This window comes from Panulirus ornatus, chromosome 45 (genome assembly GCF_036320965.1).
Source record: "Panulirus ornatus isolate Po-2019 chromosome 45, ASM3632096v1, whole genome shotgun sequence".
Lineage (NCBI taxonomy): Eukaryota > Metazoa > Arthropoda > Malacostraca > Decapoda > Palinuridae > Panulirus > Panulirus ornatus.
This window is the reverse complement of record NC_092268.1, coordinates 8,241,235-8,258,500: the sequence shown is the minus strand read 5'-3', so window position 1 is coordinate 8,258,500 and position 17,266 is coordinate 8,241,235. Positions and strand designations below refer to the sequence as shown.

Below are 17,266 nucleotides of genomic sequence, written 5' to 3'. Positions count from 1 at the left end.
ACTGTGGTGTATATGTCATCCCTGTGGTGGTTAGTGATGACTGTGGTGTATATGTCATCCTGTGGTGGTAGTGATGACTGTGGTATTAATGTTCACACTGTGGTGCTAGTGATGACTGTGGTATATGTCATCCTGTGGTGTAGTGATGACTTGTGGTTATGTCATCACTGTGGTGGTAGTGATGACTGTGGTGTATATGTCATCACTGTGGTGGTAGTGATGACTGTGGTGTAAAGTCATCACTGTGGTGGTAGTGATGACTGTGGTGATATGTCATCCCTGTGGTGGTAGTGATGACTGTGGTGTATATGTCATCCCTGTGGTGGTAGTGATGACTGTGGGTGTATGTCATCACTGTGGTGGTAGTGATGACTGTGGTGTATATGTCATCCCTGTGGTGGTAGTGATGACTGTGGTGTATATGTCATCACTGTGGTGGTAGTGATGACTGTGGTGTATATGTCATCACTGTGGTGGTAGTGATGACTGTGGTGTATGTCATCCCTGTGGTGGTAGTGATGACTGTGGTGTATGTCATCACTGTGGTGGTAGTGATGACTGTGGTGTATATGTCATCACTGTGGTGGTAGTGATGACTGTGGGGTATATGTCATCCCTGTGGTGGTAGTGATGACTGTGGTGTATATGTCATCCCTGTGGTGGTAGTGATGACTGTGGTGTATGTCATCACTGTGGTGTATATGTCATCACTGTGGTGGTAGTGATGACTGTGGTGTATGTCATCCTTGTGGTGGTAGTGATGACTGTGGTGTATGTCATCACTGTGGTGGTAGTGATGACTGTGGTGTATGTCATCCCTGTGGTGGTAGTGATGACTGTGGTGTATGTCATCCCTGTGGTGGTAGTGATGACTGTGGTGTATGTCATCACTGTGGTGGTAGTGATGACTGTGGGTGTATGTCATCCCTGTGGTGGTAGTGATGACTGTGGGGGTATGTCATCACTGTGGTGGTAGTGATGACTGTGGTGTATATGTCATCCCTGTGGTGGTAGTGATGACTGTGGTGTATATGTCATCCAAGATGACTGTGGTGTATGTCATCTCTGTGGTGGTAGTGATGACTGTGGTGTATGTCATCAATGTGGTGGTAGTGATGACTGTGGTGTATATGTCATCCCTGTGGTGGTAGTGATGACTGTGGTGTATGTCATCACTGTTGTGGTAGTGATGACTGTGGTGTATGTCATCCCTGTGGTGGTAGTGATGACTGTGGGGGTATGTCATCACTGTGGTGGTAGTGATGACTGTGGTGTATATGTCATCCCTGTGGTGGTAGTGACGACTGTGGTGTATATGTCATCCCTGTGGTGGTAGTGATGACTGTGGGGGTATGTCATCACTGTGGTGGTAGTGATGACTGTGGTGTATGTCATCACTGTGGTGGTAGTGATGACTGTGGTGTATGTCATCCCTGTGGTGGTAGTGATGACTGTGGTATATGTCATCCCTGTGGTGGTAGTGATGACTGTGGTGTATATGTCATCCCTGTGGTGGTAGTGATGACTGTGGTGTATGTCATCCCTGTGGTGGTAGTGATGACTGTGGTGTATGTCATCCCTGTGGTGGTATTGATGACTGTGGTGTATATGTCATCCCTTTGGTGGTAGAGATGACTGTGGTGTATATGTCCTCACTGTGGTGGTAGTGATGACTGTGGTTATGACGACTGTGGTCATTAGTGATTCTTGTATAATGACATATAAGTGATCGTGTAATGTTTCTGATGCCAATTGTATGATATGCAACTTGCCAGTAATAAATTCCATGTTATCTAGACTTTTATTAGTGACGTTTAATATTAGTATTGAGTAGAGTGTTGGCGGTGACCATTTTATCACTGATGTCTTGTTGATTGATAGTTTGTCATAGAATATTGTTTTGTATCTGTAATCACACTTTTATTAGTGATGACTTATCTGTCATCGATGGCTTGTCCATGATCATTATATTTCTCCAGTGATGAGAGTTTCATTGAGCACTATATTTTGTCAAAATGATCATGTTCTAGAATTCATTCCTTCACATAAATTTTATGAAATCATTACTTTAACCACTGTAGTTCATAAATTGGATTTCATTCAATAGTCCTTGGATAATCCTTGACCTTTAATTATTAGCACTTTTCTTATGCTGAGTTTATCCAAATTATTTCATCTATAAACCCAGCCACATATTAAGGCTGGAGAGAGGAGGCTTTGTCGCAGGTCTATTCCCCTACACGCTCCATATGATAACATCTTCCTGGTGGTGGAGTGAATCGGGTTGTTCTCATCCTCTAGCTCAGTGACCTCAATATACATGATTGAATCTCTCGCCAGCATGCACGTATCCCAGGAAGTGTGAGAGAATGGCATTGCTGGGTGGCTGTGTTGAAATGCTGTAGGAAAGAATACTAACTGAGTCTGATTGTTGGTAGCTTGAATTTGTTATTCATGGTTTGCTGTAAATGTTGTTATTGAGTCTTCCTGGTTGCAGATAGCTTTATTTATTAATAGTCAGGTTATCTTATGTGGTCTGCATTGATATGTAATGATAACTGCTCATTCGTTGTAGTTAGTTCTGTATTGGTGTTTAAAGGGATGATTTATGGTTGATATGTCGGTGATGGTTTATGGTAATGGTGGATTTTGGATGTTATTGATGGTGTGTTAGTTTTGATTTGATTATTAATCGTTTTCCTATTATTAACTTTTCATAAATGATGGTGTATTTTCTGAATGGATTAGATATATGTAGTTTGTTGCAGTTGTGGATAGTTTTTCTTTTTGATATTTAATGTTATTATTAGTTTTGTAGGTTTTGATTGTTGAAAAATTTTTTGATTATAGATTGGTAAATGTGATTTTTACTAGAAATGGTTACTGAAATTTTTTTGAGAATCTGTTTTGGTAATTGATGATTTGTTTAGGTTATTGGGAGTCTTAATTCCTGAGGGTTTGTTGTGGTTATTGACAGCTTTGTGTTGATTTTGAAGTTTGTAGCTATTTATAGGTAGCTTTTTGTGGTTATTTGGATTACTGTAGGTATGGAAAATATGTGGCATATAGATAAAACAAATAATTCATGGTACTTGTAAATGATCAGGTGCATTGAAATAACATAAAAGTTGTTCCGTGCAAAGACGGAAAGTGCTTGTGCCTCATGCACAATCCTGTTAGCTAGTTACGGTTTGAGCATAAGGTGCATCCATTACAAGAGAGACCTTCCTTGTTTAGAAATTTGCTGAAACCTACCATTGTCTGGTATATCATTTGATTTGGAACGGTAAACTGATTTGGTCTGGTGGTGACAGAAATTGCCAGGTTGAAGTTGGTCACAGTCCACTTGAGTAAAGTACCCTGATGTGGATCAGTTCATATTATTACAGTCAAATCAACATGTTTTTATGTTATCTCATGATTTTTATTACTCTCAGTTATCCATGACTTTTATTCATTGTCAAGAATGCTACTACTTTTCTACATTACCATTGTCCTTAGTTATCCACTTTTCACAGTGATAGTATATGAACTTACGTGGCTGGAATTGTTTACCTAATATTTAAGCTTTTCTTCTGAGAACTGCATTCACTGTTGTTTTTTTTCTACAGAGGAGGTGGCAAATGCAGTTGGTGGCCGCTATGAGGGAGAGATTAAGAGGCTGAAAAAGCTTACAGAACGGTTAGAAGCTGAAAAACAACATTATCGTCGGCTCTATGAAAAGCAACTTGAGGTAAGTGTTGAAGCATGAAACAGTTCTGAAAAATATTGATTACTGCTTATTATGGATGCTACCCTTTTAGTTCTTGTTTACAGGATGTACATTGTGATAAAAGTATGGATTTGATGAATGAAAGAATGACAAAAATATGGTTTGTTCAGTGAGTGGATCAGCATGAGTGATGCAGAATATCTTTGGAAAATACATTTTAAATTGTACATAACTTTGTGTTTTATTATGTTCAACTGTTGTGGAAGCTTCTTACCAGCTTATACATGTATTATTCAGCCTTAGTAAAGCATACAACAGCTTAAGCTTTTTCCTTTATCAGAGATGGAGCTTTAAATCTTTTATTTCTTTTTGATTGTCATTTCAGTTAGTCACAGAATTGAAGTTTTTGAAGTGTGAGAAAATTGTATTATTGTTGTAGTGATTGCCCAGAATAGTCGACATACACAGGACTTCTTTGAGGGTTTGGAGGGGGGTTATATACTAGAAGATCTCTGCAAAATAAAGTGGAGACCTATTAAGTTGTGCCAGTAATGTGCAGAGTTAGGGGATCTGGAAGCACGCTTCCACAGCAAAAATATGGCAATTTATAATAAAGTTTAATGCATTGTATACCTAATCCACCCTCATAGCATTCGGAGTGGAATTAATGATAATAGATAGACAGAGTAATTACTCTTGATATCTCAGAATAGATTATCCTATTGTCGTTAATTTCTTACCCACAGGAATCAGATATACGAGCAAAGAGTGAGAGTTTACTAAGTCCAGGAGTTTTGTCAGCTGTTACAAAGTCTTTGGCCAAGAAAGTTCCCAGTTTAAGTCCATCTGCATTAAGTACCCCTGAAAAGACCGTTTCTGGCACTGGTATAGGAACTCCTTCCTTAGGAGGGACAGGGGTGGATGCTGAGAACTTAGAAGAGAGTATGAAAAGGGTAAGTATCAGGCAGTAAAGCGCTTTGCATACTTGTGAACAGAGATGCTGAGTTCATTACAATTCATGGCTTTAAAGCACTGATAATTCTATGTATCTTTTCTACATTTACAAACTTAGAAATGGTAGTGCAAGAAGAGTCATTCCTGAACACATGTTTGTAGCCATGAGGAAATGAAGTGTGCAGGGGTTATGCCGTGAGTGAAAAGTGACCTTCAGTGAAGTAGCATGATCAGAGTATAGTATTGTTAAAGGACTTTTCCTTTGAAAGGAGGCCATCTTTTCCTTGCTACTGATTGTATCACAACCTTGAAGCTACAGTAACCCCTGGAGAAAGGGTCCTAGGGAGGCTATTTACTGGCATCGATAGCCATGGCAATATTGTTGGAAAAGATATTCAGTTCAGCAGACAGAGCTTCTTGCTAAAGTGTCTTAGATGAAAATTCTATCTGCCCATCTGTATATCTATATCTTTGATGCCTATTCCCTTTGGGAACTCCCTCAAGGGTTTGGCCATGGCAAAAGAGCCTCCATAACTGGTGAGCTCTGGTGCTTTTTCTTAGTCTTTTAAGTGCCTCACCCTGGCCACTGGCAGAGGGCAAATAGATATGAGCTGCTGAAGTTAATAAGAAGTAAGATTTTGACTTACTTAATTCAATATTTGCTGATTTAAGAGTGTATTGATCTTCTGAGCATTTCAGGTACAAAAATTGCAAGTTTAATTCTGTGCTTATTGGAACAATAGAAGAATTACTGATTTCTGCAAATGGACTTAATCAAAATACATAACAAGAGTGTTCATAGCTTGGTGCTGAGTAAGCTCACCTAACTGGCAGAAATCACAGAATACCATCCAGAAGGATGAATACACTACAGTTTGGTACAACTCCAAGCTCACTGATTTTCTTGATACGAAGCTTTCTGGTTACTGTTAGTGGATTACAGAAGTTTGATCCTTAACGTCTAGTTCTTATTTCTCCACAGTGAATTTTTAACTTTATGTCAGTCTAATGGTTAGTCAGGCACAAATTCCCTTGATAATGGAATAAATGATTTGTTGAATTGCATAAAAGTTTAGTCCTAGAAAAGTGATTATAATTTCTATGATTATGATCTATGATTACCCTTTTATTCCACCTGGCAGCTCAGTATTCATCCTGTTTATTGTCTGTCAAATATTATGCTTGCATATAGCCAAAAAAAGACTTCATCTATACCCACAAAACTTGAGTAATTATTAGATATATCTGAAAAGCTATATACCTATATCGCCTCACTTTGAACTGATAGAAATAGAGTTAAGTTGATATGAGGAAAGTAACATTATACTCAAAAAGTAAGACATTGAGAATTCACCATCTTGCAGTATGGAGATTTGAAATTGATAAACAGTGATTCAGCAACTGAGTTTTAAGTTAAGTGGGAGGCAAAAACATAGACATAGGGTGAAGAGTGAGGAAGTAAGTGTGTTAGCAATAGGGAATGAACATACCAATGTGAGAGGCGAGGAAGTATGGAAACAAAAGTGAAAGTAACATTCCAGCCGGAGAGAATTGACTCTGAATAATACATGATGATAACTGTTTACCCTAGCGCAAAAACACTTGTGGATTTTATGTCTTTTTTTTTTTATGTTGCAGTTTTGTTCAGTATTAAGGTTTTGCCTTGAGTTTTCTGTGAAGAGTGTATGGTCTTTTACCGTGATGTAGGAATGTAGCCACCACCACATTTGTACTTGTTTCATTACCTTTTTTCCTCCACTAGGCCCAGGAAGATGCTAATTTGTTACGGTCCCTGGTGGAACCTCTGGAGGGGGAAATACAGGCTCTGAAGGTAAAAATCCGTGCCCAGGATGCCCAGTTACGAGCACACGAGGCACAGCAGGCTGCTGCGCTTCATACTGCTGATGTTGTGGCTCCACTCTTGCAGGGCACAGATGCAGCACAGGTTGTACAACAGCTTGATGAAAAGGTAGGCTTGCTAACAGCAATAGTTGCATGATGATTCATGTTGCAGGTGATACAATATACATCTAGAGTACTTTGGTTCTTGAAAGTGCAGAATTACTTCAATTTGATGAGATACATCTTAGCTAGCAAGTGAGGGAGGCATGGAAGGACAGGGATATGTGGAGACTCAAAATTACCTATCTTTAAAGAGTATGTGCCTTTCATCAACATTTATTCTCCTCTTTGTCAAACATTATTACAGACATGCTACTTACATCCAAAGCCACTTAGACAGTTTGTAGGACTTAATTTACAGAACTGGATTCCCATGTCTTAACCCTGTAGGTTGGCTCAGTTTTTTAGAGTAAATTTGCAGCCCCAATATTTCCTAATGTAATCATATTCAAACTGATTCTGAATTGAAGATGGCTGAGTTTAGGACGTATCTTTTTGGTTGTCATGCAACATGATGATACTCCGATCTCATATGTTACCATTTCATTGGTTTCCTCCTTTATCGTTATATTTGATTACTTTTTCAGCTCAAAGGTGTTAGCAGTACTTTGGAAGCTGAGAAGGCATCTAGAGCAGATTTGGAGTTGTACACAGCCATTCTTAATACACAGAAAACAGCACTCACTGATGATGTCGACAGATTACGCACACAACTTACTGAACTGAGACAAGTATGTATCACAAAGTTATTTATTGAAGATAGATAGGAAGTGTGTACAGATGTGCTCGATGTGTAAGTCAAGGCCTAAATTTCTTGCTGTTTCTTAAATTTTGGAACTCTTCTTATTTACATGTAATGGATCAGTTGCAGAGAATCTTTCTCGCACATAGCTCAATTGTGCTAAAACTAACCATGTAAAGCTTTTGCTTTGTGCAATAACTGATTCATTGAGCAAGACCAATGTTTATATCCTTTTGAATTTCTCTTAGTGCACCCAGTTGATTGTCATTTCCCATGAAGATGAGGTTTTTCAAGGAAAAGGGAAATAATTGCACTACTTATACATCTAAAGCTTCCTCTTCGTGTTTTAGTATACTTGTTGAAAAATTGCTTTCACAGCAGCTTGATTACAGGAGACAACAACAGAAATATGTGTGGTAACACTTTTATTATATGATTGTGGAAAATAGTGATATATATGTAATGTTTTAAAAGAAATATGTTTTCGTAGGTGTCTTGAAGAGGTACCATTCTTATAAAAAGGTTAAAGGCATTTTGAATGGGAGGTTGTTGACCCAACCTTAGTTTTTGTTTGTGAATTTTTTCTTTTTTCATTCATTCTTAGCAAGGTATGAAGAAGACAAGACTAATATGATAGCTTGTAAGGGGCTCAATGAATACAAAAATAGAATTTATGTTGCATATATATTCAAGAGATTTCTCACCCAGCTTTTAATGCAGAGTAATGAGAGATATGTATGAATAGTGGGACATATGTAGGACAAATACAAGGATAAATACATGAATAAATCTTTCTAACTGTGTAATATACTGTTGTATAGTTTTGTTTAGAATTCCTGTATGTTTATTTTTATGTTTGTTTAAAGTCCCTTTGTATGTCTTTAATTGCCCTCTTGTTTATCTGTCCATCTGTATGCCTGTTTATGTTTGTCTCACTTTTTCATCTTCTGTTAATCTGATGAATTATTGGCCTGTGTGTGTAGCTTTGATATGCTTGTATGACTTTAACAGCATTTCTTTATTTGTATGGGTGGATCTCTTCAAACACAGCTCATTCATGGGGTTACTCTATGTTTTATATAAGCTAGAACTATATTTTTATGAACATATAATTACAGAAAGCTGGTAGTTATATAAGTTTCTTATACACACAAGATCAGTAATAAGCATTATTGCACAGGCTTATGAGGCTGAGCGTCGCCAACACAGAGACTTAAAGCACACTTGGCAGCGTGCTAATGATCAGTTTCTTGAGGCACAGCGACACCACCTTGCAGATATGAGGCGAATGCGGTCACTCCTAACACACGACCAACTACGAAAATTGGAAGGTAAATTCAACCAGTTTGAAATCAGTACGTAGTAATACCCATTGTACTTTCTACCACCAGGAGGATGATGCTTATATTCTTGCCTTTAATGCAGCTGGAAATAGATACAAGTATTAATGAGTCCAAGAGGCGTGTGGAGCAGACAGTGTTGTTCATGTACATAACACAGAAAAAATCATGAAGATTATATATAATGTAGTCCTCTGTTGAACTCTCATTCTTTAGCAGTGGATCATTTTGGTCACTGAGATTAGTTTTAGTTCATACCATTGGCCTGATTAGTTGGAAAATAAATTGTCCATTTTCCAAGTTGAAAGTAGAAATGGATGTAATGAAGCTTCTTTGCACTTTCAGCTTGCCTAGCATTAATAGCAAAAATACCTGTCGTGGATGCTTTAGTTGAAATTGAGTTTTATGGTGATGCTGAAAACACTAGATTTTACATTTTCCATATTGGGTGAATATATAGTTGCTCAGTAAGCTGCTAGATTCTTATTTATTGCAACTTTACGTCTGTGAAAAGTAGTAGAGTGATTTACAGGACTATTATGGCATTATGGCTGCAGCTCCTGTCCGTAGTCAGCTTGCGGTACATAGAAAAGATGGACTTTAAGAATTTTCTAAGTTAAAGATGATTAAGGATGAACGCAGAGTGTTTGCTTTATATAGTTTTTTGAGATTATTTACATACTCTACCTCAAGACAAAGGGTTTTGCTTATGGTTATCCCTTGTATTCTTTTTATCCATACTTGTACCACAGTATTTACTTTCCCTACTGAATGGATATAAACTGGAGAACCAAACCCCCACATCCACATCAGCATTGTAAATCCTAAGCTGCTATGAATAATACATAAAGTACATATGATGGCTTTATGACAGAAAGTATTCAGAAATTTTTTAAAACAGGGCTTTGTCCGTCGTATCATCTTGGTTCCAGCTCACTCAGTTTGCCAGCTTTTGGTTTACCAGGATGGATATTTGGTGTGCCTTTGGCATATTCTCTTGTTTATAATTTTTTTTATGGTTGTTTTGAAACTTACCTTTGAGATTGAATTTAGCCAAGTCTTTAACATCCCTTGGCAGCCAACATTTGTATTAAGATCTCCGTGTTGGGCCATGCCTGATTGTTTGAGTGGGTGAAGTAATCACAGGGCTTTTAACTTGAAAGTACAGTGTTAAGTTTGTGAAATTTCTAATTACAAGTATAAGAACATGATTAAATGATTAGTGCATACTTGAAAAAAAATATCTAAACAGGCCTAGAGAGGGGTTTTTTTTCTTCTTTTTACAGTAATAGATTAACCATCTTTCATGTAAAACCTATAATTGATCCATCTTCTGTACAAGAGATTCAGGATCCAATGTCTCCTCCAAAAGGGCATTTGAAGCAAGTGGCTAAGGGAATTATTTGGATTGGTAATCTCCAGTTTGCCAGTTTTCTTCATTTTCTCTCATAGCACCCTACTGGTTCATAGTATTGGTCTTGACGTCCTGGCAAGTAGCTTAGGTCATTGGTGATGCAGCTGTGAAAATTGTCCAACTTCTGAAAGGAAGAAGAAAGTAATTAGTCTTATTTCTTTGCCATCCACTTACTAAGTACAATAAGTTTTGAAAGTTGTTACGCAAATTAGTATAGTAATTTAGGTTAACTTATTGCCCATCTCTATATGCAGATTAGGGAGTGTGTCTTTTAATTATTACCAGTGTAATTTGGATGAATTGTATTTTAGTTACAAATAGCATTACTCATGGGGTATATTTGAGTAGAATTATATGAATTACCCATGGATATTGCAAATACAAAGAGAAATGGAAATGAGTTTGTATCAAATACTGAGATAAGACTAGGAGCTGTAGTGGGATGAATAGTGCTAAAGTGTTTGAGAGTAGTTACTAGTGATCATCGATAAGTGTGGTAAGAATGGCACATGTATGCTGATAAATGGCTTGAGGAAGTGCACGAGGTACATCAGATAATTAAGGAAGTGTCTGGTATTAACAAGACTGAGGAGGGTAATGGAGGCTGACACAAAACTTGAAAAAAGTGCATGGAGATAAGCATAGAACTTAATGTGGAATACAGAGACAAATGGAAGTTTAGGAAGCATGAAAAAATTAAAAAACAAAAACTTAGGAAACACATTATAGTTACATGGACACTAACAGGAGAAAAAAAGCATAAGATAGAATAACAAGAGACTTTGAAACTTAAGAAGAAGCAGAAAGAGATGATTATACACGTTAATTTTATCTTGTTTGTTGATTCTTATTTTTATGTTTTATCCTCATTTTCCGATCTTGAGCCTGTGAAATTAGTAGCACCTTGAAAACTTTATATCTCTATTTACAGAACTACAGCGTAATGAAGAAGCAATGGCCAGAGCCCCATCCATTTCTCTCACTGACAGTCAAGTAGAAGCCAGACCAGAAGTTAAATCTGCCTCTCCCCATGTGACATCTCTCTCCCCTTCTTTCAGAAAACGTGGTTCATCTCCATCCCCTGACAATGAGGTAAGCCTTATGTTGCATATGGTGTAGTTTGAGGGATTTTCCACTTCTATATCATTCGTGTTATGACTGAACATTTCTCAGATTTCTTTTAACGCATTTCTTAAGGCTTGATATATTGGAATATATTAGGGAAAACATCAGTACATGGGTAATACACTCCATATCAGTGTGACCACTTTCACAACTCTTATGGGAAGATTTTATCTGTGCATGAAAGATAGATATGGGAGAATAAACTGAAAGATACTTTTGAGTGTTTAGGGCCCAAATATGTTAGAGAGTCTGAGGTATGCTTAGGTTAAAGTGAACACCTAGGATAAAGTGAACTGGAGCATTGTGGGGACTGCTATGCCATCAAGCATACCCATTTATACCCTCCCAGATAGTGAACACTTTCCGCACACTCCTCAAAACACCCAAGACCTTAGCGTCTTTCCTCCACCCTATCTATAGGTCACTTCATTGGATCCATATGGTGCTGTTCTATTCCAAACACTGGGCCAAACAAAAAAGATGGAAAGACCATTCAGTGCTGTTCCAGGAGAAATGGAAAATTTACAAACAACTACAAAAAAAGTTTAAAAGAAAATTTGGTACTGTGCATAGTTGAAATCAGTTCCAGATGAACCCAGAATTGATAATTATTTGATGATAATGGCATGGAGAAGCAGTTGTATTCATCAAGCAGGATGTGCAGGTGGGGTTATTCACTAACCCAAGTAGAATCTTGTCATAGGTATTTATAGGTAGGTATGGACTGTCATCCAAATGGTTCCTCCCTTCCCAGTGTGGTTGGGAATCCAGACGATCATTTTACAATGCAGTATAACCTAATCAAAGATGGTATGTCATGTGTAACCACTTGTTTCTCTTTCCAGCTTGATGATGACCGATCTTCTTCCTTGCTTGACCTAGATGAAGAACCTGCTACTACACTGCCCTCCACCACACATCTTGCCCATAGGTAACCATTGGTTGTGTGTACGTGATTGCTGTTTGTTGTTTTACCAGTTGTATGTTACAGGGAGAGGCTTTACACTTGTGTTACCTCATCTATCAACCTTGTATATGTACCTTCTTTTAACATGTGTAGCGTATGGGTACTTAGCTTATGACGGGTGTTTATTTCATTTGCCATCCCCAGAAGGGAGGATGAACTGCTGGGTTGCCTGTGAGCCTCAACATTTTTGCTAAAATACTTAAAAGGGAGCTGTGGTTTTGGTGCATTATACATGACAGCTAGAGACTGAGTGTGAATGAATGTGGCCTTTGTTGTCTTTTCCTAGTGCTACCTCACGCACATGCGGGGGGAGGGGGTTGTCATTTCATGTGTGGCGGAGTGGCGACGGGAATGAATAAGGGCAGACAGTATGACTTATGTACATGTGTATATATGTATATTTCTGTGTGTGTATGTATATGTATACGTTAAGATGTATAGGTATGTATATGTGCATGTGTAGACATGTATGTACATATATGTGTATGTGGGTGGGTTGGGCCATTCTTTCATCTGTTTCCTTGCATTACCTCACTAATGCGGGAGACAGCGACAAAGTATGATAAATAAATGAATGAATAACTTAAAAGTTGTAGTGGTGTGTCCTGCGGACCTCTTACTTTCCAGCATAGGTAAAATTAGGGCTGCTTTCTTCTCCTTAAAGTACAGATCTTTCCTTTCAGCTACATTGTTTGTTGGCCATTGGAGGACTCCATCATCTCTTTCTTTCTTCTACAACTACCACTATTGTTTCTGCTCTTATGCATTGGCTGGTTGTTTGCCCTCAGTGTTAGCTAGTCACTGTATTACTTGTAGACTTGAATTACATGTAGTGTTGGGCTATCTGGTCCCAATTGCTTTGGTATTAGCTGAGATCCTCATTTGCGTGTTGGTGCTACATGCGCCAATATGTATACATCCTCTTTAATGTTTTGATCCTTGGTTTACCTCATTAATCTATTACTAGTTTTGGTATTGTCAGTTTTATCTTTTTTAAGGAAAGTAATTGGAATTTCATCAGGTGTGATATTGAATTTTCTAATTAGATTTCGGTTTAAGGAATACTAGAACAGAGTAGGTAGTAGTTCGCAGGCAGCCAACGACAAGGAAGGTATTTTACCAGTGCTACCTGCCTGGACGTTGGAAGGGTTAGTGACAATAGTTGTCAAGTTGCACTCAGACCCAGGTAGCTATCTTTTCTTTCCTCCTCACAAACATGTGGATTACTGGCATTCTGTCCACAAATGTACAATCTCTTGTGGTACATAATACTTGAAAACACTTAACTCACACAGCTCATTCTTCATAACTAGATTTTCCTGTAGTGAGCACTCTTTCCTTGCCCTGCCTTTTGGCAAAATGGTAGGAGGAATAGATAGAAGTAGTAGGAAGGAACATTTAGGTAGGAGCATTTGGTAGAAATTTTAGGTAGAAGTAGTTGGAAGGAGAATTAGAAAGTAGTCAGTAGGAACATTAAGTAGTTGCCTCAGCAAACTCTGCGCTAGAGTTGCCTTCTGCCAGTGGCCTGTTAATGGTGAAGCACTAAAGGCTGAGAAGCTGCTTTGGAGTTCACTAGTTATGGAGACTCCATTGCTGTGGCCACCCCTTTGAGGGAGTTCCAGTGGAAGCAGGTGTCAGAGATATAGAATTGATAGATATAGATACCTCGCAAACGCGGGAGACAGCGACAAAGCAAAAAAAGAAAAAAAAAGGATAGAATAGAGTAGGAGTTGGAACTGTAATTATTATGAGGGTGTAAAAGGGGAAGAAATGCTCTATAAGTATATCGTGTATATAGTGGTTATGTTGGAAACTTATATTTCAGAATGTCAAATTCAACATTTTGAATGTTGGTGTAGCATAACTACTAGAAATGGTGAAAGCTATATGAGATATGAGGTAAAATTGATTGGCCAATAAAACTGTTGTAGCTTTGGGAATAATCATGAAAAGAAGGAAATGTGTAGTCATGGTTGTAGCATAGTTTGATTTTGTCATTCTGACAGTGAGCAGAGTGATGACCAGAGCAGTGAGACAGAGACACATAGCCTCCCACCTGACAGCTTTGGACCTGACAGCCTTGTTCCAGAAAGTCTTGGGCCCGACATTCCTCTGGCAGAACGTTTCAGTCCAGACAAGATGCCTCAGTTGACACAAGATCAACAGAAAGCTTTGGCAGGTGAGAACTTTCCTCTTTCTCAGCAATGTCTTACAAAATGTTTGAACACTTATCAGTATTATCAAAATTTAGTTACTGCTTCATGAAGAGTTCACCTCAGTAACATAGATGTTTTACGAGAGAATATATCGGCCTCCCTTAGTAACATAGATGTTTTATAAGAGAATATATTGGCATCCCAAAGAAGTGTTATCTGAGGTGGAAATAAGCTGAAGACATCAAGATATTGCTTTCCTTTCCAGATCCAGTTAGGTTTGTTAGATAGAATGGCTTTAGAAAGGTGTGATGTTTGTTGAAGACTTTAGAAAGATAAATCTATGAGAGCACTTTAGATTGTTCTATCATTAATTCTCTGTGAGAGATGAAAAGCAGCTAGATATCTATGATGGTGTATTGGAAAATACATGGAGAAAGAATTGGACCGAATATGGTTGGAAATATAAGAGGAAGGAGTAGACGACAAAAAGGGTTAACAGACTTGTTGCATTATGCAGATATTTTGAGTGGTAGTGTCTAGGAAATTATTACTAAACATATATTGTAATAACATTTTGTTGGGGAGGGTACAAGAATGAATGGAGATGTAAATCTCACCATAGAATTTTGTGTGCAGAATTAATGATCCCAAAGCTGGCTGTCTGTATGTCATCATTGTTCCTTTCCCAATTTGATTGGATGGTTCAGCCACATACAACCTCCACAGCATCACTGTCTCCCCCTTTTTCATCATCAACCCATTAAGATGTAAATATGGTATGAAACACTGTGTTCATAGCATCTCTGAATACGAGGATGTGAATAAATGAGCTGTGAGGCTATCTTCCCTTGATCTGAGCTAGAGAATAGTAATGGAGTAAAGATTTTTGATGAATTAGACCCTGAACTAAGATATATTGTTTATAATCAGGATGTGGAAAGGATTACACTAGCTTCACCTCCATAGTATCAGTCGCCAAGGTATAGGGCCATGATGGCTGTCATTGTTTGTTGGTGTTTACCTCATTTAGAACTTTCTTTGATTCATCTTGCTTGCTCAGTTAAGATTATGAATTTTCCTAATTCACTCATTGTTTCTGCTATTCTGTCAATTTCCCTGATGCCTCTTCCAGTTGGAACTCCCTCAAAGGGGTGGCCACAGCAACAGAGTCTACATAACTAGAGAACTCTCATGCTGCTTCTTAGCCTTCAGTGCCTCACCCTTAACAGGCCACTGGCAGAGGGCAAGTCTAGCACAGTGTTTGCAGAGGCTCCTACCTACTACTACCTAATGCTCCTGCCTAAATGTTCCTACCTACTTCTGCTCTTTCCATCTTGCCAAAAGGCAGGCCTAGTGCATAGTGCTCATCACAGGAAAATCTTAGGCTACGAAGAATGAGCTTTGTGAGTTATAATGACAAGGAGAAATTGTATGTTTGTGGACAGAATGCCAGTAGTCCACTTGTTAGAGAGGCAGAAAGAAAACCTAATAACCCTGCATTTATTCACGTTCACTCCCAATTTTTCCCCTCACACACTCACCCCAAACTCAGTCACCAAAGTCAGCAGTTTCTCATTCGAATGAGCGTTAATGGGATGATTAGTGTCTCAGTTGTCTGTGCCGTCTCAGCTAATACAGGAAAAAAACTTGCATTCAGGTCCTCACTGCTCGCTTGTTCCTCTAGTTTATCTTCTCTCTTATTATGTGAATCTCTTCTTTTATTTTCAGTGTTTGCACATTACATGCTATTTTATTACCATTCACCAAAATGTACAAGAATCAGAATTGATAAGAGATGAGGGAGGATCTTCAACAAACTTGTGATTGCATGTTAGCTTTTGTAGTTTCATAGTTTTATATTTATCACCATTTGAGTAATAAAGGGCACACAGTATGAATTTTCCTCTTATAAGTATCATGAACAAGTGATAGAAATAAGTTTGAGGGCTGGTGGGATTAGAGTCAGGTATGTCTCCCACTCTTACAGATCATAGTGCTGAATAGGTTAAATACGATATTCTGTGCTCTATTCTTTGCAAAGAAACTGATTATTATGTACCTAAACTGCAATGTATGTTTCGTGAGATTTCACTCTCCTTTTTCTGGGAAAAATAGGCTGAGAAATCTTTCCCAGGATCATAAACCCCCTTATCTCGTTGAGTCTTATGGTAAGATCGGAGCCCACCAAGTTGTGATTTCTAGGAATGCATCCCAAACTTTAAGCATAAGTTTTCTTAGCTAGGTTTTCCATTCTTTAGCATCAGAATATTAGCTATGAGAGACGTGTTTCTACAACTTGGACAAACAGCATTGAAGCATTGATAAGGATATATGGGATCGCCAAATACTTTGTACATGCACTATGTTACATAGAATGTTTATATAGTTTTCATTATTAAATTAGTTTTCTTATTGATTTTTTTTTAGTTTATTCTTATATTTATTTGATTGCTGCCCACCACTTCAGATATGACCCCAGATTCTGAGGGGATTACTCAGAGCGAGTCTCTTGTATCACCTGGGGAGGACGATTACTTGGTAGTTGACTTTTCATCAAGTGCTAGTGGAGGGCTTGGTCCTAGTAGTGGGGTAGGAAGTGGAAGAAGGGTTGTCAGTGAAGCAGAGTGGAACTTACTGAATGAAGAGATTCGCCGTGCCAGGTCACGAATGGGGCGGTCATGCCAGCTTTGTACCACGTATCAGACACAGCTACAGAAGGTAAGGCACACTATTGACTGCTGCTGTCATCGTATTACCTCTTAGGTGTTACCAACATTTTGGTTGATATTGAATGTAAAAGAGGCTATTAACTTCACCATCCAATGCTACTAAGACTTCAACTAATGTTTCATCCAAAAAGGGGCAGGCTTAATGCCGCATTTTGTTGTATAAAACTTCATTTATGTCAACACGCTAGTGCACTTATCCCTAGTGATTCTTAATACTCAGAGCAG

At 38.3% G+C, this 17,266-nt stretch overlaps 1 protein-coding gene across 3 annotated transcripts in view; it reads left to right on the top strand.

The window, feature by feature from the left end:
* Positions 1-17,266, top strand: part of LOC139762911 (rab GTPase-binding effector protein 1-like) — a 48,841-nt gene that overhangs the window by 14,810 nt on the left and 16,765 nt on the right. For 2 of the 3 annotated variants that reach the window (XM_071688163.1, XM_071688165.1), the window contains 9 exons: positions 3,612-3,733; positions 4,459-4,665; positions 6,429-6,635; positions 7,156-7,299; positions 8,491-8,641; positions 10,996-11,156; positions 12,035-12,120; positions 14,163-14,335; positions 16,780-17,030. In XM_071688163.1, coding sequence (XP_071544264.1) covers positions 3,612-3,733; positions 4,459-4,665; positions 6,429-6,635; positions 7,156-7,299; positions 8,491-8,641; positions 10,996-11,156; positions 12,035-12,120; positions 14,163-14,335; positions 16,780-17,030 — 1,502 coding nt within the window. The remainder of the gene's footprint in view (positions 1-3,611; positions 3,734-4,458; positions 4,666-6,428; positions 6,636-7,155; positions 7,300-8,490; positions 8,642-10,995; positions 11,157-12,034; positions 12,121-14,162; positions 14,336-16,779; positions 17,031-17,266) is intronic. The other variant, XM_071688164.1, reaches the window with a different exon arrangement.